At 49.5% G+C, this 24,394-nt stretch overlaps 1 protein-coding gene across 1 annotated transcript; it reads left to right on the forward strand.

The window, feature by feature from the left end:
- Nucleotides 1-492: 492 nt before the first annotated feature.
- On the forward strand, nt 493-19,849 carry GORAB (golgin, RAB6 interacting). The gene is made up of 5 exons (XM_063427607.1): nt 493-573; nt 12,625-12,919; nt 16,502-16,603; nt 18,496-18,636; nt 18,997-19,849. The coding sequence occupies exons 1-5, from the start codon at nt 516-518 to the stop codon at nt 19,400-19,402; spliced, it is 1,002 nt and encodes a 333-aa protein (XP_063283677.1). The 5' UTR covers nt 493-515; the 3' UTR covers nt 19,403-19,849.
- The last annotated feature ends 4,545 nt before the right edge of the window (nt 19,850-24,394 follow it).

Below are 24,394 nucleotides of genomic sequence, written 5' to 3' on the forward strand. Positions count from 1 at the left end.
CTATGTTTCTATGGTTACTGGCTCTCTGTTTTCATGGTTACTGGCTCTCCGTGATTCTCTGTTTCCATGGTTACTGGCTCTCTGTGATTCTGTTTCCATGGTTACTGGCTCACTCTGTTCTCCTCCGGCTGTGAGATTGATCTGTGTTAATGAAAGGTGCTGCTGTGGCAGTGGCGTGGTACGTAGAGTGAGAGACGCGGTTACCATGGTAACCAGAGCTTCAGACAGGCATTATGCGGGCAGCCCGAGTGGGGTCCTCAGAGCCCTGTGGGCGGGGTCCTAAGCAGACTGTGGGCGGGGCCCTGAGCTTCTTGTTAGCAGTCAGGATAGCGCTAAGACTGGATGTGGGCGTGGCCTAGAGACTGTCTGCCGAGATGTAGGCGTGGCCTAGATCATGACTGGCGGGGATGTGGGCGTGGTTGTGGATAGACATGCCGTGAGTAGGCGTGGTCCTGGGAGGCTGTGGGCGGGGCGGCCACGTGTCTGCTGGGGATGCGGAAGTTGTTGTGGATGTGATGGCGGCCTGGGCGGGATTCACCGAGCGGGAGCTCCGCCACATGCAGGGACTGCCAGGTACCATAACCACTGACAGCTACCATAACCACTGACAGGGAACCCCCCCAGGGACTGCCAGGTACCATAACCACTGACAGGGACCATAACCACTGACAGGGAACCCACCCAGGGACTGCCAGGTACCATAACCACTGACAGGGACCATAACCACTGACAGGGAACCCCCCCAGGGACTGCCAGGTACCATAACCACTGACAGGGAACCCACCCAGGGACTGCCAGGTACCATAACCACTGACAGGGACCATAACCACTGACAGGGAACCCCCCAGGGACTGCCAGGTACCATAACCACTGACAGGGACCATAACCACTGACAGGGAACCCACCCAGGGACTGCCAGGTACCATAACCACTGACAGGGACCATAACCACTGACACAGCTACCCCCCCCCAGGGACTGCCAGGTACCATAACCACTGACAGGGACCATAACCACTGACAGGGAACCCACCCAGGGACTATAACCACTGACACAGCTACCCCCCCCCAGGGACTGCCAGGTACCATAACCACTGACAGGGAACCCACCCAGGGACTGCCAGGTACCATAACCACTGACAGGGAACCCACCCAGGGACTGCCAGGTACCATAACCACTGACAGGGAACCCACCCAGGGACTGCCAGGTACCATAACCACTGACAGGGACCATAACCACTGACAGGGAACCCACCCAGGGACTGCCAGGTACCATAACCACTGACAGGGACCATAACCACTGACACAGCTACCCCCCCCCAGGGACTGCCAGGTACCATAACCACTGACAGGGACCATAACCACTGACAGGGAACCCACCCAGGGACTATAACCACTGACACAGCTACCCCCCCCCCAGGGACTGCCAGGTACCATAACCACTGACAGGGAACCCACCCAGGGACTGCCAGGTACCATAACCACTGACAGGGAACCCACCCAGGGACTGCCAGGTACCATAACCACTGACAGGGAACCCACCCAGGGACTGCCAGGTACCATAACCACTGACAGGGAACCCACCCAGGGACTGCCAGGTACCATAACCACTGACAGGGAACCCACCCAGGGACTGCCAGGTACCATAACCACTGACAGGGAACCCACCCAGGGACTGCCAGGTACCATAACCACTGACAGGGAACCCACCCAGGGACTGCCAGGTACCATAACCACTGACAGGGAACCCACCCAGGGACTGCCAGGTACCATAACCACTGACAGGGAACCCACCCAGGGACTGCCAGGTACCATAACCACTGACAGGGAACCCACCCAGGGACTGCCAGGTACCATAACCACTGACAGGGACCATAACCACTGACAGGGAACCCACCCAGGGACTGCCAGGTACCATAACCACTGACAGGGACCATAACCACTGACACAGCTACCCCCCCCCCCCAGGGACTGCCAGGTACCATAACCACTGACAGGGAACCCACCCAGGGACTGCCAGGTACCATAACCACTGACAGGGAACCCACCCAGGGACTGCCAGGTACCATAACCACTGACAGGGAACCCACCCAGGGACTGCCAGGTACCATAACCACTGACAGGGAACCCACCCAGGGACTGCCAGGTACCATAACCACTGACAGGGAACCCACCCAGGGACTGCCAGGTACCATAACCACTGACAGGGAACCCACCCAGGGACTGCCAGGTACCATAACCACTGACAGGGAACCCACCCAGGGACTGCCAGGTACCATAACCACTGACAGGGAACCCACCCAGGGACTGCCAGGTACCATAACCACTGACAGGGAACCCACCCAGGGACTGCCAGGTACCATAACCACTGACAGGGACCATAACCACTGACAGGGAACCCACCCAGGGACTGCCAGGTACCATAACCACTGACAGGGAACCCACCCAGGGACTGCCAGGTACCATAACCACTGACAGGGAACCCACCCAGGGACTGCCAGGTACCATAACCACTGACAGGGAACCCACCCAGGGACTGCCAGGTACCATAACCACTGACAGGGAACCCACCCAGGGACTGCCAGGTACCATAACCACTGACAGGGAACCCACCCAGGGACTGCCAGGTACCATAACCACTGACAGGGAACCCACCCAGGGACTGCCAGGTACCATAACCACTGACAGGGAACCCACCCAGGGACTGCCAGGTACCATAACCACTGACAGGGACCATAACCACTGACAGGGAACCCACCCAGGGACTGCCAGGTACCATAACCACTGACAGGGACCATAACCACTGACACAGCTACCCCCCCCCAGGGACTGCCAGGTACCATAACCACTGACAGGGAACCCCCCCAGGGACTGCCAGGTACCATAACCACTGACAGGGAACCCACCCAGGGACTGCCAGGTACCATAACCACTGACAGGGAACCCACCCAGGGACTGCCAGGTACCATAACCACTGACAGGGAACCCACCCAGGGACTGCCAGGTACCATAACCACTGACAGGGAACCCACCCAGGGACTGCCAGGTACCATAACCACTGACAGGGACCATAACCACTGACAGCTACCCCCCCAGGGACTGCCAGGTACCATAACCACTGACAGGGACCATAACCACTGACAGGGAACCCACCCAGGGACTGCCAGGTACCATAACCACTGACAGGGAACCCACCCAGGGACTGTCAGGTACCATAACCACTGACAGGGACCATAACCACTGACAGAGAACCCACCCAGGGACTGCCAGGTACCATAACCACTGACAGGGAACCCACCCAGGGACTGCCAGGGACCATAACCACTGACAGGGAACCCACCCAGGGACTGCCAGGTACCATAACCACTGACAGGGAACCCACCCAGGGACTGCCAGGTACCATAACCACTGACAGGGACCATAACCACTGACAGGGAACCCACCCAGGGACTGCCAGGTACCATAACCACTGACAGGGACCATAACCACTGACAGCTACCCCCCCAGGGACTGCCAGGTACCATAACCACTGACAGGGACCATAACCACTGACAGGGAACCCACCCAGGGACTGCCAGGTACCATAACCACTGACAGGGAACCCACCCAGGGACTGCCAGGTACCATAACCACTGACAGGGACCATAACCACTGACAGGGAACCCACCCAGGGACTGCCAGGTACCATAACCACTGACAGGGAACCCACCCAGGGACTGCCAGGTACCATAACCACTGACAGGGAACCCACCCAGGGACTGCCAGGTACCATAACCACTGACAGGGACCATAACCACTGACAGCTACCCCCCCAGGGACTGCCAGGTACCATAACCACTGACAGGGAACCCACCCAGGGACTGCCAGGTACCATAACCACTGACAGGGAACCCACCCAGGGACTGCCAGGTACCATAACCACTGACAGGGACCATAACCACTGACAGCTACCCCCCCAGGGACTGCCAGGTACCATAACCACTGACAGGGACCATAACCACTGACAGGGAACCCACCCAGGGACTGCCAGGTACCATAACCACTGACAGGGAACCCACCCAGGGACTGCCAGGTACCATAACCACTGACAGGGACCATAACCACTGACAGGGAACCCACCCAGGGACTGCCAGGTACCATAACCACTGACAGGGAACCCACCCAGGGACTGCCAGGTACCATAACCACTGACAGGGAACCCACCCAGGGACTGCCAGGTACCATAACCACTGACAGGGACCATAACCACTGACAGCTACCCCCCCAGGGACTGCCAGGTACCATAACCACTGACAGGGACCATAACCACTGACAGGGAACCCACCCAGGGACTGCCAGGTACCATAACCACTGACAGGGAACCCACCCAGGGACTGCCAGGTACCATAACCACTGACAGGGAACCCACCCAGGGACTGCCAGGTACCATAACCACTGACAGGGACCATAACCACTGACAGCTACCCCCCCAGGGACTGCCAGGTACCATAACCACTGACAGGGACCATAACCACTGACAGGGAACCCACCCAGGGACTGCCAGGTACCATAACCACTGACAGGGACCATAACCACTGACAGGGAACCCACCCAGGGACTGCCAGGTACCATAACCACTGACAGGGACCATAACCACTGACAGCTACCCCCCCAGGGACTGCCAGGTACCATAACCACTGACAGGGACCATAACCACTGACAGGGAACCCACCCAGGGACTGCCAGGTACCATAACCACTGACAGGGACCATAACCACTGACAGGGAACCCACCCAGGGACTGCCAGGTACCATAACCACTGACAGGGACCATAACCACTGACAGCTACCCCCCCAGGGACTGCCAGGTACCATAACCACTGACAGGGACCATAACCACTGACAGGGAACCCACCCAGGGACTGCCAGGTACCATAACCACTGGCAGGGACCATAACCACTGACAGCTACCCCCCAGGGACTGCCAGGTATCATAACCACTGACAGGGACCATAACCACTTACACAGCTACCCCCCAGGACCTGCCAGGTACCATAACCACTGACAGGGACCATAACCACTGACACAGCTACCCCCCAAGGACTGCCAGGTACCATAACCACTGACAGGGACCATAACCACTGACAGGGAACCCACCCAGGGACTGCCAGGTACCATAACCACTGACAGGGACCATAACCACTGACAGCTACCCCCCCCCAGGGACTGCCAGGTACCATAACCACTGACAGGGACCATAACCACTGACAGGGAACCCACCCAGGGACTGCCAGGTACCATAACCACTGACAGGGACCATAACCACTGACAGCTACCCCCAGGGACTGCCAGGTACCATAACCACTGACAGGGACCATAACCACTGACAGGGAACCCACCCAGGGACTGCCAGGTACCATAACCACTGACAGGGACCATAACCACTGACAGCTACCCCCCCAGGGACTGCCAGGTACCATAAACACTGACAGGGACCATAACCACTGACAGCTACCCCCCCAGGGACTGCCAGGTACCATAACCACTGACAGGGACCATAACCACTGACAGGGAACCCACCCAGGGACTGCCAGGTACCATAACCACTGACAGGGACCATAACCACTGACAGCTACCCCCCCAGGGACTGCCAGGTACCATAACCACTGACAGGGACCATAACCACTGACAGGGAACCCCCCCAGGGACTGCCAGGTACCATAACCACTGACAGGGACCATAACCACTGACAGGGAACCCACCCAGGGACTGCCAGGTACCATAACCACTGACAGGGACCATAACCACTGACAGCTACCCCCCCAGGGACTGCCAGGTACGATAACCACTGACAGGGCCCATAACCACTGACACAGCTACCCCCCCAGGGACTGCCAGGTACCATAACCACTGACAGCTACCATAACCACTGACAGGGAACCCCCCAGGGACTACCAGGTACCATAACCACTGACAGCTACCCCCCAGGGACTGCCAGGTACCATAACCACTGACAGTTACCATAACCACTGACAGGGAACCCCCCCCAGGGACTGCCAGGTACCATAACCACTGACAGGGAACCCCCCCAGGGACTGCCAGGTACCATAACCACTGACAGCTACCCCCCAGGGACTGCCAGGTACCATAACCACTGACAGGGAACCCCCCCAGGGACTGCCAGGTACCATAACCACTGACAGGGAACCCCCCCAGGGACTGCCGGGTACCATAACCACTGACAGCTACCCCCCAGGGACTGCCAGGTACCATAACCACTGACAGCTACCATAACCACTGACAGGGAACCCCCCAGGGACTACCAGGTACCATAACCACTGACAGCTACCCCCCAGGGACTGCCAGGTACCATAACCACTGACAGGGAACCCCCCCAGGGACTGCCAGGTACCATAACCACTGACAGGGAACCCACCCAGGGACTGCCAGGTACCATAACCACTGACAGGGAACCCACCCAGGGACTGCCAGGTACCATAACCACTGACAGGGAACCCACCCAGGGACTGCCAGGTACCATAACCACTGACAGGGAACCCACCCAGGGACTGCCAGGTACCATAACCACTGACAGGGACCATAACCACTGACAGGGAACCCACCCAGGGACTGCCAGGTACCATAACCACTGACAGGGAACCCACCCAGGGACTGCCAGGTACCATAACCACTGACAGGGAACCCACCCAGGGACTGCCAGGTACCATAACCACTGACAGGGACCATAACCACTGACAGCTACCCCCAGGGACTGCCAGGTACCATAACCACTGACAGGGACCATAACCACTGACACAGCTACCCCCCAGGGACTGCCAGGTACCATAACCACTGACAGGGAACCCCCCAGGGACTGCCAGGTACCATAACCACTGACAGGGACCATAACCACTGACACAGCTACCCCCCCAGGGACTGCCAGGTACCATAACCACTGACAGCTACCATAACCACTGACAGGGAACCCCCCAGGGACTACCAGGTACCATAACCACTGACAGCTACCCCCCAGGGACTGCCAGGTACCATAACCACTGACACAGCTACCCCCAGGGACTGCCAGGTACCATAACCACTGACAGGGAACCCACCCAGGGACTGCCAGGTACCATAACCACTGACAGCTACCCCCCAGGGACTGCCAGGTACCATAACCACTGACAGCTACCCCCCAGGGACTGCCAGGTACCATAACCACTTACAGCTACCCCCCAGGGACTGCCAGGTACCATAACCACTGACAGGGATCCCACCCAGGGACTGCCAGGTACCATAACCACTGACAGCTACCCCTCAGGGACTGCCAGGTACCATAACCACTGACAGGGAACCCACCCAGGGACTGCCAGGTTCCATAACCACTGACAGCTACCCCCCAGGGACTGCCAGGTACCATAACCACTGACAGGGAACCCACCCAGGGACTGCCAGGTACCATAACCACTGACAGCTACCCCCCAGGGACTGCCAGCTACCATAACCACTGACAGCTACCCCTCAGGGACTGCCAGGTACCATAACCACTGACAGGGAACCCACCCAGGGACTGCCAGGTACCATAACCACTGAATGGGAACCCACCCAGGGACTGCCAGGTACCATAACCACTGACAGCTACCCCCCAGGGACTGCCAGGTACCATAACCACTGACAGCTACCCCCAGGGACTGCCAGGTACCATAACCACTGACAGCTACCATAACCACTGACAGCTACCCTCCAGGGACTGCCAGGTACCATAACCACTGACAGCTACCATAACCACTGACAGCTACCCCCCAGGGACTGCCAGGTACCATAACCACTGACAGCTACCCCCAGGGACTGCCAGGTACCATAACCACTGACAGCTACCATAACCACTGACAGCTACCCCCAGGGACTGCCAGGTACCATAACCACTGACAGCTACCATAACCACTGACAGCTACCCCCAGGGACTGCCAGGTACCATAACCACTGACAGCTACCATAACCACTGACAGCTACCCCCCAGGGACTGCCAGGTACCATAACCACTGACAGCTACCATAACCACTGACAGCTACCCCCCAGGGACTGCCAGGTACCATAACCACTGACAGCTACCATAACCACTGACAGCTACCCCCCAGGGACTGCCAGGTACCATAACCACTGACAGCTACCATAACCACTGACAGCTACCCCCAGGGACTGCCAGGTACCATAACCACTGACAGCTACCATAACCACTGACAGCTACCCCCAGGGACTGCCAGGTACCATAACCACTGACGGCTACCATAACCACTGACAGCTACCCCCCAGGGACTGCCAGGTACCATAACCACTGACAGCTACCATAACCACTGACAGCTACCCCCCAGGGACTGCCAGGTACCATAACCACTGACAGCTACCATAACCACTGACAGCTACCCCCCAGGGACTGCCAGGTACCATAACCACTGACAGCTACCCCCCAGGGACTGCCAGGGACCATAACCACAGCCACCATAACCACTGACAGGGACCATAACCACTGCCACAGCTACCATAACCACTGACACAGCTACCCCCCCAGGGACTGCCAGGTACCATAACCACTGCCACAGCCACCATAACCACTGCCAGGTACCATAACCACTGACACAGCTACCCCCCAGGGACTGTCAGGTACCATAACCACTGACACAGCTACCATAACCACTGACACAGCTACCCCCAGGGACTGCCAGGTACCATAACCACTGCCACAGCCACCATAACCACTGCCAGGTACCCCCCCAGGGACTGCCAGATACCATAACCACTGACACAGCTACCATAACCACTGACACAGCTACCCCCAGGGACTGGCAGGTACCATAACCACTGACAAAGCTACCCCCCAGGGACTGCCAGGTACCATAACCACTGCCACAGCTACCCCCCAGGGACTGCCAGGTACCATAACCACTGACAAAGCTACCCCCCACGGACTGCCAGGTACCATAACCACTGCCACAGCTACCATAACCACTGTCAGCTACCATAACCACTGCCACAGCTACCATAACCACTGACAGGGACCATAACCACTGCCAGCTACCCCCACAGGGACTGCCAGGTACCATAACTACTGACAAAGCTACCATACCACTGCCAGCTACCCCCCAGGGACTGCCAGGTACCATAACCAGTGACAAAGCTACCATAACCACTGCCAGCTACCCCCCCAGGGACTGCCAGGTACCATAACCACTGACAAAGCTACCATAACCACTGCCAGCTACCCCCCAGGGACTGCCAGGCACCATAACCACTGCCAGCTACCCCCCCCAGGGACTGCCAGGCACCATAACCACTGCCACAGCTACCCCCCCCCGGGACTGCCAGGTACCATAACACTGCCAGTTACCCCCAGGGACTGACAGGTACCATAACCACTGACAGGGACCATAACCACTGCCAGCTACCCCCCCCCAGGGACTGCCAGGGACCATAACCACTGCCAGGGACCCCCCCAGGGACTGCCTGGCACCATAACCACTGACAGGCACCATAACCACTGACAGGTACCATAACCACTGTCAGCTACCCCCAGGGACTGACAGGCACCATAACCACTGACAGGCACCATAACCACTGCCAGGAACCCCCCAGGGACTGCCAGGCACCATAACCACTGCCAGGGACCATAACCACTGCCAGCTATCATAACCACTGCCAGCTACCCCCCAGGGACTGCCAGCTACCATAACCACTGCCAGCTACCCCCCCCCCCCAGGGACTGCCAGGTACCATAACCACTGCCAGCTACCCCCCAGGGACTGCCAGGTACCATAACCACTGCCAGCTTCCCCCCAGGGACTGCCAGGCACCATAACCACTGCCAGGCACCATAACCACTGCCAGCTTCCATAACCTTTTTATCTTTTTCACGTATGTTGTCCTACGAATCAGCAGGCCTCTCGCTACTGTCTTGTGGGCAAGCCACACAGTTGTGTTGGCTACTTCCCCTGTGTCGTTAGATTGAAAATATACTTCAAGGTCTCTCGTTAAGGTCCCTACAAAATTCCTATCCCGCAGCAAAGAGTTATTTATTTTCCATGGGCTGCGGTGGAAACTCTATGGTCCCCACTGCATGATCTGACCAGGTGATTTGATGTATTTCACTAGAGATGAGCTGATCTAGTGCGGAACCTAGCAACAGAAACCCATCTATTTTGGAGTAGGAGATGTGAACGCTCGTTCCGTGGGGTGCATGATCCGCCATGTGTCATATAGATGGTTGTCATGGCTCATCATAGGCTACGTGCTATCACTAGGGTGTGGGTGGCACTAACATATATCATCAGGAGGGGTTGTGAAAATGTATAGGTCTAATATTGTTCTGTTTATTAGTGGTCGTTCCCTTCAGTATCCTCGTTGTTTTTGTCCTGTGGGTTTTTAGGGCTGTGGGTTTTGGTGCACCGCATCTATTCTATGTGGCGTTTCTGTTAGGGTTTTACCCTGGGGGTATGGGTCTAGGGTCTAGGCCTCTCATTAGTCCCCGAGTACCTGTTGTGTGATCCCTGTACCCCTCCTGGAGCATATAATGCACAGTTCTATATTACCCAAACCCGGTGTTGGTCTCTCGCTCAGCATTGTTGCATTTGCAGTGTCAGCTCACCATACCCACAGTCCAGGTTAGTAAGTCCAAAGTCTTCATCTCTTCTTTGCTTTTTTCCACTCCGGCGATGCCCTTGTTCCGTTCCTCTCCACATGCGCAGCACCCATTGTCCTTCCTCTGGGCACCCGATGGTTGTGGTCTTCCACTCTCTCGACACCAAAAGCTTAGTGGGGTATCCTCACCGGTACGGGAGTCTGTTCTCACGCAGCGGCGTTGTGATGTCTTTAAAGTCTCTCCGTCGTTTTAGTGTAAAGGCGGAAATGTCTGCAAAAATACTCGTCTATCTGTAAGCTGCCGGCATCTCCTTCCTTTTTCTGTTGACATTGAGGACTGCCTCCTTGGTGTGGAAATAGTGCATACTCAGCAGTACATCTCTTGGCGTGTCTGGGGGCAAAAATTTCGGCCTGGCGGTCCGGTGGATCCTGTCCAGGAGGAGCAAGTCCTGTGGCAGGTCTGGAACCAGCTCTCTCAGTAGGCCTGTCACATATACGGTGAGGTCTTCGTTGTTCACTGTTTCGGCAATGCCCCTTATGCAAAGGTTATTGCGGCGTGTCCGGTCCTCCATGTCTACTATTTTGAGGTCTTGTTCGTCCATGCGTGAGGAGAGGCCTTCAACCGTGTTTGCCAGAGTGTTGTGAGCCTCTGCTAGTTTTGTTAAGTGCTCTTCTGTTTGGGACGTGCGGACGCCCAGGTCTTGCAAATTCTTTCTTAGCTCCCTCATAGCAGTGTCCATTTTTGTGACTATCTTATCTGACATTTCGTCCAGGAGACGTTTGATTGAGCTATGTGTCAGTGAGGTTTCATCTGTTGCAGGCCGGGTCTCGCTATCTTGCTCGCCGTCGGCACCATCTTGGGCCTGATCCGGCTGGTGCACTGCTCGACCTTGTCCGGTTCTGGAGGCAAGGAAATGTATTTTTTCGACTTTTTCTGTTGTTCTTTTGCTTTTGGGTTGCGACATCGTGCTGGTGTCTCGCTTTTTTTTTTTCAGTTTATTTGGCTGTGATTACTCCTTTGTAGCCCTCGAGGCTCGGAGCTGCAGCTACATGCGGCTACTCCGTTCCTCGGTCAGAACACGCCCCCAATTGAAAGAATATTTTAGAATATCGACATGAGTTAAAGTAAGATTGAGTTTGGGCTAAATGTGTAACGAGCAGAGCTTTTTACAGCCACATCCTGCAAGCATCTTTTAGATTGTGTGGGACCTTCCATAGACCCCCAAACTTGCACCTGCTCAAAATCCTATCTACCAAACACTTGAAGTTGTGAATGTAGGATGGGCAACCAGGATAGTCAACAGGGGGAACAGGGGAGACCATCCTGGCAGCCACCCCACATCCAGCCCACTCCGGCTGCCCATATAGAGAGCGCAGCTAAAGCATCCGTTTACGCAGTGAGACTTCATGTTGGGGATTTTCCTCAATTGTCTCCAGGACTGAGACACCATAGATGGAAATCTGGGCTGTCCTGAAATACTGGTGACAGCTGAGAGGTATTGAAGAGCACCGTGACACTGCTCCTTGATTAGCCAATAGGATTTAGAGATTGATCATAGAAGATCCTAAATTGTATTACTCCTTCCGTCGTACCATTAACCTGCAAGCAGACATCATCTGGGGGGAGTTGGGAAAGAAAAAAAAGACAAAACAGCTTTTCTCATATTCTAAACATTTTATAAACTAATTTCTAAAAGCCGAATTAAAAAATCCATGTTACCTGTATATATTTGTATATATATATATATATATTGTACAGCGCTACGGAATCCGATGGTGCTATATAAATAATATATATATTGGAATGAGGCAAAAATGTGATTCTTTAACTAATTTGCATATCCCCACCCAGAATCCTTTGCGGTAGTAACATCACTGCATATTTGTTATTTCTGTGGGAAAAGCAAGTCTTGACTGGTGTGCAAATATTTAACATTGTATTGACTATATATAGATATAGGTATGGATGGAATTTCTTATTTTTTTGACGACTCAATTAATTAATTCTCTTTTTATATAGAATCCCCACGTCCTGTGGATCAGCCCCGCAAACCGCCCACTGCAGCATTAAATCGCCAACAGATTCAGCGAAGGAAGGCTTTGCAGTCACAGACGGCACAACTGGCAAAGCAAGATGGAGCCCTGTCTGCACCTTCAGACATGCAGCTGTCCAGGCCAGCAGCCGTGCCTTCTCCAGCGCCTCCTGATCCAGGTGACCAGCCGAAATCTCCATCTACGGGTCACTGTGCCAGCTTGGGGGCTACTGAAACCAAAACCGAGCCAGATGAGCAGATTGCGGAAAAGGATGTGGAATTGTTAGTAAGTCGTTCATAACTGGAATCTCCACTGCCCAAATACAAAAAATCTGGTGGTGTTTTTTTAATCACTGTTTAGTAGATAAAGCCCCATTGGAGAAAACAATCCGTGTATTTAATTCTGCTTTATTTCATTGATGGTATATCGGACAACAGCTTGCAAAACCTGCAGATGTCTTGTCTGCAGCCTCTGCAAGCCCTCCCCTTCTAACCCCGCCCAGTCTCTGCGGCTGTCCAATCACAGACTCCCAATACAGCTCAATGAGTAATCCTTTACAAGAGCTCCTAAATTGCAGAGATTTGAGCAGTCAGATCTACGCACTAAAACTGCTTCATTAAGCTAAAGTTGTTTTGGTGACTATAGTGTCCATTTAAGGAAGGTTAACATCTCCCCACTGGCTATGCTGCGAGTATGGGCATGTCTATTAAATGACACCCCTCCCCCCATCAAATCCAATACAGTGCCACATAGTGGGTCACCTTATAAAATAATTAACAGGGGGACATAGCCCTCACCCATGCCCCACGAGTGGGGGCTATTAATCTAAGCGGGGGGCCTAGTGTCCCCATCCGGGCCCTAAGTCATCCTCAGCCCCCACCCATGAGCAACAGGTGGGGCTCTAATTGACAAAGGGTGGGGACCTAGCTAAACACACACTGACACACACTCTCTCTGATACACATTCGCACACTCTCTGACAGACATATAGACAGAAGCTGACACACACACACTGACACACACTCTCTCTGATAGACACATTCGCACACTCTCTGACAGACATATAGACAGAAGCTGACACACACACACTGACACACACTCTCTCTGATACAGACACATTCGCACACTCTCTGACAGACATATAGACAGAAGCTGACATACACACACACACGCTGACACACACACACTGACAGACACTCTCTCTGATAGACACATACGCACACTCTCTGACAGACATATAGACAGAAGCTGACATACACACACACGCTGACACACACACACACGCTGACACACACTCTCTCTGATAGACACATTTGCACACTCTGACAGACATATAGACAGAAGCTGACACACACTGACACACACTCTCTCTGATAGACACATTCGCACACTCTCTGACAGACATATAGACAGAAGCTGACACACACACACTGACACACACTCTCTCTGATAGACACATTCGCACACTCTCTGACAGACATATAGCCAGAAGCTGACACACACACACTGACACACACTCTCTCTGATAGACACATTCGCACACTCTCTGACAGACATATAGACAGAAGCTGACACACACACACTGACACACACTCTCTCTGATAGAGACACATTCGCACACTCTCTGACAGACATATAGACAGAAGCTGACATACACACGCTGACAGACACTCTCTCTGATAGAGACACATTCGCACACTCTCTGACAGACATATAGACAGAAGCTGACATACACACACACACGCTGACACACACACACTGACAGACACTCTCTCTGATAGACACATACGCACACTCTCTGACAGACATATAGACAGAAGCTGACATACACACACACGCTGACACACACACACACGCTGACACACACTCTCTCTGATAGACACATTTGCACACTCTGACAGACATATAGACAGAAGCTGACACACACACACTGACACACACTCTATCTGATAGAGACACATTCGCGCACACTCTCTGACAGACATATAGACAGAAGCTGACATACACACACACACACTCTCTCTGATAGAGACACATTCGCACACTCTCTGACAGACATATAGACAGAAGCTGACATACACACACACGCTGACACAGACACACGCTGACACACACACACAAGTTGACAGACGCTCTCTCTGATAGAGACACATACGCACACTCTCTGACAGACATATAGACAGAAGCTGACATACACAAACACGCTGACACACACACACACAAGCTGACACACGCTCTCTCTGATAGAGACACATACGTACACTCTCTCTGACAGACATATAGACAGAAGCTGACACAGGCACACGCTGACAGACACAAGCTGACACATATATATAAATATACACAGAGACACACGTTTTCTCAGAGACTCACAAATGAACATTTAATGAAAATAAAAGTGAAATCCACCCAGCCTGCCTACCTTTGGGAGAGCTGGATTGTAATCTTCATGCAGTGCTCCCCTGCGCGCTCTCTGTAGTGATGCCGGGCCTGTGACGTTATATTCCGGCTCCCGACATCTCAATCCAGCACGCGAGTGGGAGAAACTGCAGTAAGATCACTGCTCCCTCACGCACCACCTCTCCAGCTCCCCAGAGTATATATAGAGAGTCTCATTTATGTTCAAGGCCTGGGTTTCTGGGAGTTGTAGTTCCTTTTATTATTTACAAACTATCAACAACTGTGATTCCGGATACGTACAACTGTGTGTTATCGGAGAAACTCTGCTTAACAGGTGCTGTCATGTTTTGTGCTCGTCAACTGGAACAAGCAAACACGCAGGGTTTGGGAATCGAGCAATATTGAACATTATACAAAATGTAGGTACATTTCTAGGCTATAAAATAAAGGTCGTCCTGGGTTAGCAGTCCCCTCAGATGGAACGTGTATTGGCTCAGGTAGATCGGGTACTACGTATCGTCCAGTTTGTGTTTTATAAATCAATCTATTATAGACTAGAAATTACACATTCTGAAACTGTTCATTTTCGATGGTTTCTAGTTTAATATCGGAGGGGGGGATTTTGCTTTTATTTAACAAATTGCATCTAGAATGATAAAATGAGTTTAGATTTACTCAATGATCCAAGCTGATTTACAGGTTGAATCCCTGAAGTCTTATATTAAATGAAAAACGATGATTTTCAGATTTTAACTCCAAATAGCTGAACTGGGAATATGGCTATGAAACTTACCATTTCAGTTTCCTTGGCCTTAAATGTCAAATTCCTGTAAGATCAGGGGTAATGTGTGTTTTTAGGAACATGCCAATGTTATGGATACACAGAGGAGTTTATAACAGTGCGTCACTTGTGATGTTTAGATTAAACTTTCCCTTCATTTCCCTTCTAGCAGCCTGGGCTCACTGATCATCGTGTGGACGATCTCAGCCAATCAAAAGCTTCACCATTGAGAAGCATCAATAGCCCTGCTGCGCATGTATTGCGCTAATATGCCCTCTCTATGTGGAGACTTCACTGTTTGGGGTTTGGAATCCTGCTGAATGGCCACTAGAGGCGCACTGTCTGACAGATGTAAACACTGCCATTTGAAAGAAATAGTTTACATTTGTTAGAGAGCAGGGAGAGCGCTACGTTAAGCCAGAGTGGGTTTAATGCTTAGAATTTCTCTTTAATCAAAGATCCTTTTTTTTAATACTATTCAAATCATTTGCTATTCTTCATTGTCTTGTTAATAAACATGTTATCAGCAAAGGGGAATGCTTACTGCCCCTGGGAATTCTGGGTAACCCATAGTGTTTACCGTTTGACATGTCTGTCAGCTTTATTTAAGGACCCGTGGGTTACCTGCAGTAATGGATTATACTTACACGTTAATGCAGATTAATCGTCTGTATCCCAACAGGAGGGAGAAACCCCGACTCGGACAGCTCCAGCTGGAGCAGAGGTTAATGGAAGAAAAGAATAAGCGGAAAAAAGCTCTTCTTTCGAAGGCCATTGCCGAGAGGTGAGTAACCGGTGTTCTCCATCCTCCTTTGATTCACATCGGCCGATATATCCAGTATACAGCCATCACATTCAACCTTTGTTTACATGTCTTTTATGTGAATACAGATGCATTTATTTCTTTTTTGCCTGACACGTCATGATTCCCTTTTATTCCAGAAGTTTGGTCCTTAAGGGGTTAAAGAACCACTCAAGGTATCCAGACCATTTCATCTCAATGCAATGGTCCTTCAGGGGCTGTCTCCTAACAGGCGCTTCCACTCGGCTATCACGGCTAGCTTCCAATAGGCGGATGCACATTTAGTCCCCAGTGCTCCCCTGTGAGGAGGTTTGGAGTAGACTGTTAGATGCGTCGACATGCCGTGGCAGGAGGCAAGACGAGTGACTGCAGAACTTTCTCGATGTTGGAAAAAAGATTAGAAAAAAAAATGTAATATGGGGGAGAAAGAGGAGAAGACTGCAATGTTAGGAACACGTGTTTGTGTTCCTTAAAAATAAATTGATATTGAGAATCTCATTGCTTAACCCCTTAAGGACCAAACGTCTGGAATAAAAGGGAATCATGACATGTCACACAAGGGGAATACTAATTTTGGTTGTGTGGTGGTGGGATGTACGAGAATGTGTGGAATGTGTATTATATTCGTGGTTAGGGAGAGCTAAAAAGATAAAATATCAGTAGCTTCCAGGAATGGACAGAGTATTGGTGACTCCTGGGACAGTCGAGCTAATCCGCTAACTTGGTGTATTCGCTCAGTGAAGAGAGTAAGCTCTTGGGCAGGAAATATGAGTGGATTACTAAGAAGTGGTCTCTATTTCTGTTTGGTTTAAACTTGTGCAAAACATTTTTTAGCTGGTACTTCTTCTTCTGAATCTTATTCAAGCAATCCGACTCCAAGGATTAATCCCCGACAGATCGATTCGTTAGTGTGGGGAATAAAAGGAATTTGAATGGGTCAAACCAGCTCAAATACATTTTTGCACAAATTCAGTTTTAATAAACAAGCAGAGTATTTGACTGTAATGCAGTATATGTATCAGGGCTTAAAATGTCATGTCCACCACTACTAGCCAGTCCTTAAAATAAGTTACTAGCCACTCGTCACCGGCTAGTGGAAAATTTGAGCCCTGCATATAAAACCAAGTCATGGGACATAAGCCAGGGTTCTTCCCAGCACCCAATGAACACCCTCCTTTTTAATGTATTATAGTGTTATAGAATGTGGATAAAGTATCCTTTTAACTCCCACTATCCTGCAGCGGCCCCCACTTGTAACAACTGTTATCATGGCACCAACTTCTACTCTGCAACTTTTACTGTCCTACCAGACTGTGAGGAATTCCACCATCGGGCTATCCTAAAACAAAAGCGATAAATATATATATTACTAGCTTTTCATAAAACTTAAATTACCATGTTTTCAAGTAGCTACCAAAAAGCCCACCTACACTGTACCTTGTTAAAGTGGTGCTGCCTCATGTAGGGTCTTTGTAATTTATTTATTTTGTGCCTGGATCAAGTGAGAGAAATCATGTACACTTACCGGAACCTACCCCTCCTCTGTATCACCATCCTCTTCTTGCCTCTAGCAGCTTCATTTTCCCGGAACTGTTGTCATACAAAGGATATCTAACTGAGGTCCTGTTAGGATGTTCCATAAATGAACTTGCATGTGGTCATTGAGATGCCAAAGTCCCGTATAGCACATCCCAGTACTTATTCAGTCTTTAGGGAAAAACACAGGTGACCATTTCGGTTTCACGGTGTGCACCAGAATATCATGACCATTCGTGAGTGTTCCGTGTATGTCTCAATTGATTGAATTCTTCCTTTATGTAAATGTCTGGAATTCCACCATCAGGAAATACATTTCATTCTAATATTCCTTCTAGGTCCAAAAAAACTCAGGCAGAAACTTTGAAACTGAGGAGGATCCAGAATCAGCTCCAGGCTTTGGATGACCTGGTGTCCACGGACATTGGCATTCTGCGGAACCGTATTGATCAAGCATGCTTTGAGTTTGCACAAGCCAAGTAAGCAACGGCCTATATCTTACTTCAAAATCCTCCTCCTCCTCAGTGATGGCAAGGTCCACAGTTTTAGTGCATTTATTGTGTGTTTAACTTGAAATTCCAAGATTAATATAAGGTTAATTATTATTACGTTGTCTCACTGGTTGCTAAATGCTTTCGTACCCCTCTTCCCCATTTGCAATGGATAAGACTTCAGATTCCTGCAGTATAGAAAGGTATAAAGAAAATGTTTTAGGATTTTGTTAAAACAACAAAATAGTTGTCATTGTCTGTTCTGTTTTTAAATTTTTTGCATTACTGAACATTTTAAAAAAAAAAAAATTTGTCCCAAAATTCACAAAATTATGTATTTTCCTTAAGGAAACGATTTGATAAAGCGGAATCAGAGTACATCTTGGCCAAACTGGATTTGCACAAGAAGACTGAGCTGAAGGAACAGCTTACAGAACATCTGTGCACCATAATCCAGGAGAACGAGGTGCGTAAATCAAAGCGATTGGAGGAACTTATGAAACAACTAGAGGTTGAAACTGACGAGGAGAAGCTGGAACTGGAGATTGAGGTGGAGCAGATGTTGCAACGTCAAGAAGCCGAGGCACGAAAACAGTTAATAGTGCCTGAAGCCGAACAGTCCACCAAACCTGGACCAGTAGAAGAAAATATTCCACCAGCGGTAGAGAAAGAACCCTCGGCTGTCCTTTTAAACCCATCGAATGACGGAGGTCATAGTGCTACTCCAGAGACAAACCCTGCTCCTGATGGATAAGAACACAACTTTTTAGTAAATCTAAACTACTTGATTGACAATCACGGTTGGTTGATATGTACTCCTATATGTACCCCTTCTTTACTCATCGTAAGTCGGTGGCTGGGACACTTTTGTGTTTTAAGGTAAACTGACATTTATTTAATTTAATTTGAATTAAACGGATCACTCTAAGCAACGTAACTTTGCATTAATGTAAAGTTGATGTTGCATATCGTAACTTCATGCTTAGTAATGCGATGATTTGTAAATGAAAGAAAAAAAATCCTTGCTATAAGCCAAACCCCTCCAGAGCTTCCAATGAAGCAGTGGAAATTCTATCTTCTGTGATGCCTCTGTTTAAGGAACACCCCAGTGTTAACAAATCCTAAAACTTGGGTGTTGGTAAATCACCTGGGCCCCATTCACCTCATTCCCGTCCATGGTAAATAAATGACCTCTAGTCTAGGAGCTAGCTGTTTTGGTGGAGCTCTTTCGTCCGGTAGAATGCTTCTCATAGCAAAGCATTGAGGAGGAGGTCTCAAGCATTAAATCCCTTTCAGGAAGAGCGCCTAGTTGGCTATCTGATATCCGGGAGAGTGCAACTTAGAAAAATGTTTACACGGTGTGAATGGGGGGGCACTCTGTCACTCCCTAAAATAGTTGAAGCTTAAGTGCTTCATGGGTTTTGAGTTCCTTTTGATTCCAGTTTGGAGCAATCAAGCCCAGTCTGTGGCTTTGCCAATAGCTGCCCAATTCACTAAACTGAACCCAGCTGTGTGCATGCCGCTAGCAGCCACTGTATGGCTGCTATCCGTTCATAGAGCAGTTCCACACCTCAGAGTAAGGGGGACTGTGAGATCCACTAAAAGAGGTCATTACTTATATCTTTAATTACAAAATAATACACAAGACTATCACATGCAATCCTGTAATGTCTAATTTACTGTACTCTCTCCCCTTTTTAATAGATTAGTTGTCTCTTTAAATTGGCTATTTGTTGTCTGTATTGTTTCTGAAAGTCATCATTCGTTGATTATATCAGGAAAGTGATTGTTTATTGTTTATTTTCGGATGGATGTGAATTAAGGAGCTTTTTTTTTTTACACGCAGTCTACCTTCATTTTGTTTTTGCACAAACACAACACGAAGGGTTTTGCACTCACAACATTTTATTCTGAAATTGCAGATTTTTGCACAGAAAGCCCCCACACGCAATGGCAAAAACAATTTGTGTGATATGTTGATTTTGTTTTCTAGCATAATTCTGTATGTTTTTTCCATCACTGCAACGTTCTCGATATGTGTAAACACTCCTTGTGTTGCAGTTCCACTACATCACACATCGCCTTTTTCTAACGCATTGCCTCCTGTAAATAAAGTCTGGATGTTTCTCGCGCCACCTTTTTATACGCTGTTCGTTGCAATTTAAGATGAAATGACCTGTAAATACTTGTACATGGCTTCTTGGCGTCAGACATTTTGTACTTTGGTTTTATTACTCGTTAAAGCTATGTAAGGGTGAACATTTCTCACTAATAAACATAAATAACTTTAACGTCTGTAAGTAAACTTCTGCTACCTCGAACGATCTACTGTAACCTGACAATCCCATAACATTAAAGCGGTAATTGTTACTATATCGTTTTTTATAGGTACTGGGATAACCGACAATTAACTAAAAGATAGTCATGTTTTGTGATATATTTATTTAAAAACAATGTATTTTTATTTTTAGACAAAGCGTAAAATATAAAGGAATTTAAAGCCTGTGGTGCTATGTGTGAAGGATTAACGAATCCTTGGTGTCTGGATACATGCCCAAACTCTGGAAGACTGCGAGAGTAGTGCCTATCCATAAAAGTGTGACACTACTTCTAACTATCGCCCAATATCATTGCTCCCAGTATTGTCAAAAATGCGTCCATACGCAACTATGTGAGTATTACCGACAATCAAACTATCTGACCCCTGATCAATCGGGCGTTCGCCCGAATCACTCCACTATAACTGCCCTCTTAAAAGTTTGCAATGACAACCAAACTGGCATGGGACAAGGAGAACTGGAGCTATTTTCCTGGATTTTGCAAAGGTCTTTGACACAGTAGGCCACGACATTCTACTGCAAAAACTCAGGTATTGGTGATTGTTCGCTAACCTGATTTCGATCATATGTATCGGATCGATCACGATATGTGTCTATTTAGGACAGCGACTCCCTCCCTCTCTGTCACGTGTGTTCCCCAAGGTTCTGTTCTCTGCCCCCTACTATTCACATTATTTATAAATGATCTGCCTAATGTCTGCAAATCCTCAAATTATTATTTATTATTGCCATTTATATAGCGCCAACAGACTCCGTAACGCTTTACAATATTATGGGAGGGGGGGGGATTTAACTATAAATAGAACAATTACAAAAACTTACAGGAACGATAGGTTGAAGAGGACCCTGCTCAAACGAGCTTACATTCTATAGGAGGTGGGGTGTGAAACACATTAGGACAGGAATTTGCAGTCAAATAAGGTGGGCTGCCCTTTAGGAGAGAGCAAGAGACAGGTATGTGAGGTAGGGGTTAGTCTTGGAGGCCATTAGCTTTCCTAAAGAGTTGGGTTTTAAGGCACTTCTTAAAAGATGCAAGACTAGGGGAGAGTCTGATGGCGGTAGGCAGGATATTCCATAGGAAGGGAGCCGCCCGCGAGAAGTCCTGCAAGCGCGAGTTGGCCGTACGGGTGCGAACAACGAACAGGAGGTGGTCACGGGCAGAGCGGAGAGACCGAGAAGGGACATACCTATGGATCTGTGAGGAGATATAAGAGGGGCTAGAGTTGTTCAGTGCTTTATAGGTGGGAATTAATACCTTGAATTGACTCCAATAGCATACAGGAAGCCAATGTAAGGACTGGCAGAGGGGTGAGGTATGAGAGAAACGACTAGAGAGGAAAATCAGTCTGGCAGCAGCGTCCATTACGACTGTACTGTACGGTGCAGTACGGCTTTTGGGAAGACCAATTAGGAGAGGATTACAATAACCCATGCGGGAAATTATCAGAGCATGGACTTGGTAGTATCTTGTGCAAGAAAGGGGTGGATGCGGGCTATGTTTTTAAGATGAAATCTATAGAATTTGGCAACATGCTGGAGGTGAGGCCAGAATCAAGTATGACGCCAAGACAGCGTGCTTGCAAGGATGGACTGATGTGGGTACCACAAACTTGAAGGGAGAGCGAAAAAGGAGGGATCAGTATTAGGAGGAGGAAAGACCAGGAGCTCAGTTTTAGAGAGATTGAGTTTCAGAAAGCGGGAGGACATCCAGTCAGAGATGGAAGAAAGGCAAGCAGTGACACGTTGCAGGACGGCAGGGGAGAGGTCCGGGGAGGAGAGATATAGCTGGGTGTCATCAGCGTACAGGTGGTAGTGGAATCCAAAAGAGGTAATAAGTTTGCCAAGAGAGGCAGTATAAAGAGAAAATAGAAGGGGACCAAGGACAGAGCCTTGGGGGACTCCAACCGAGACTGGGCGAGGGGAGGAGGTATGATTAGAAAAAGAGACACTGAATGAGCGTTGGGAGAGATGAGAGGAAAACCACGAGAGGACAGAGTCACATAGACCAAGCGATTGAAGAGTTTGAAGAAGGAGAGCATGATCAACGGTGTCAAAGGCCGCTGAGAGGTCAAGAAGAATTAGTATGGAGTAGTGGCCTTTGGGTTTAGCTGCGATTAGGTCGTTAGTAACTTTGATAAGCACGGTCTCTGTAGAGTGGAGACCGCGGAAACCAGATTGAAGAGGGTCAATGAGAGAGTTGAAATTGAAGAAATGAGACACGTGGATAAAGACAAGTCTTTCCAGAAGCTTTGAGGAAAAAGGGAGCAGGGATATAGGACGATAGTTAGAGGGGGAGGACGGGTCGAGGGATGTTTTTTTTAGTATAGGTACTACAGTGGCATGTTTAAGGTCAGCAGGGACAATGCCAGAAGAGAGAGAGCAGTTGAAGATGTGCGTTAAGGAAGGCATGAGACAAGTGGAGAGAGATCTAATAAGGTGAGATGGGACAGGATCGAGTGGGCAAGTGGTGGGGCGAGAGGAACAGACCTCTTGGTCAGTTCTCTGCAGACGCCACAGTAATTAATGCAAGCAAATCTGATCTACCGCAGCTTGAGCCTGTGCTCCAAGACCAGTTTACAGAGGTAGAAAAGTGGATCGCAAAAAACAAACTCTTCCTAAACACTGACAAAACTGTCACAATGATCTTTGTAAATTACACAATTCCCACCTAATCATCAAAACAAATTCAAATACCACACTGACCGCAGTCTACTCTTTCAAATACCTGGGTATGTTGTTAGACCCCAATCTTTTGTCCTCCACATAGAAAAACTTGCATCTAAACTTTATCCAAAACTAGGTGCCCTGTACAGAAACAAATCCTGCCTAAGCCCTACAGTAAAGGAAAAGATTGTACAGCAAATGCTGATGACAATCATTGATTATGGGGATGTAGTATATGCACCTGCACCGCAATGCCACGTTAATAAACTCAACACATTGTATAACTAATTCTGCCGATTTGTGCTACAATGTAATTACAGGACCCACCATTGTGATATTCTAAAAGAACTAAACTGGCTGTCGCTGGGATCCAGACGCACCCTTCATCTTTCCGGCCGTGTGTTTAAGAGCTTTTCTGGAAAACTCCCCACCCTACCTGAGCAAAATGCTCTCCTCAGCTTTTCCCACCTCCTATAACCTTCCGATCCGGTACCAACACTTTATTTAGTCTACCTCAATACAAAAAGAAACGGCCCGATCCTCCTTCTCCTACAGAGCACCGCAATTATGGAACGACCTCCTGCACACTTTAAAATCTTCCCCAAGCCTAAAGTCCTTTAAGAGATCCCTCTCTACATACCTCAAAACAGAATGCATGTGTCATGGTTGATTATATATTTCCTACCAGTTCTATGTTAAATTGTGTATATATTGTGTATTTTATTGTACCCTATTGTATCAAT

The sequence above is a fragment of the Pelobates fuscus genome, chromosome 7 (assembly GCF_036172605.1).
Source record: "Pelobates fuscus isolate aPelFus1 chromosome 7, aPelFus1.pri, whole genome shotgun sequence".
NCBI classification, from domain to species: domain Eukaryota; kingdom Metazoa; phylum Chordata; class Amphibia; order Anura; family Pelobatidae; genus Pelobates; species Pelobates fuscus.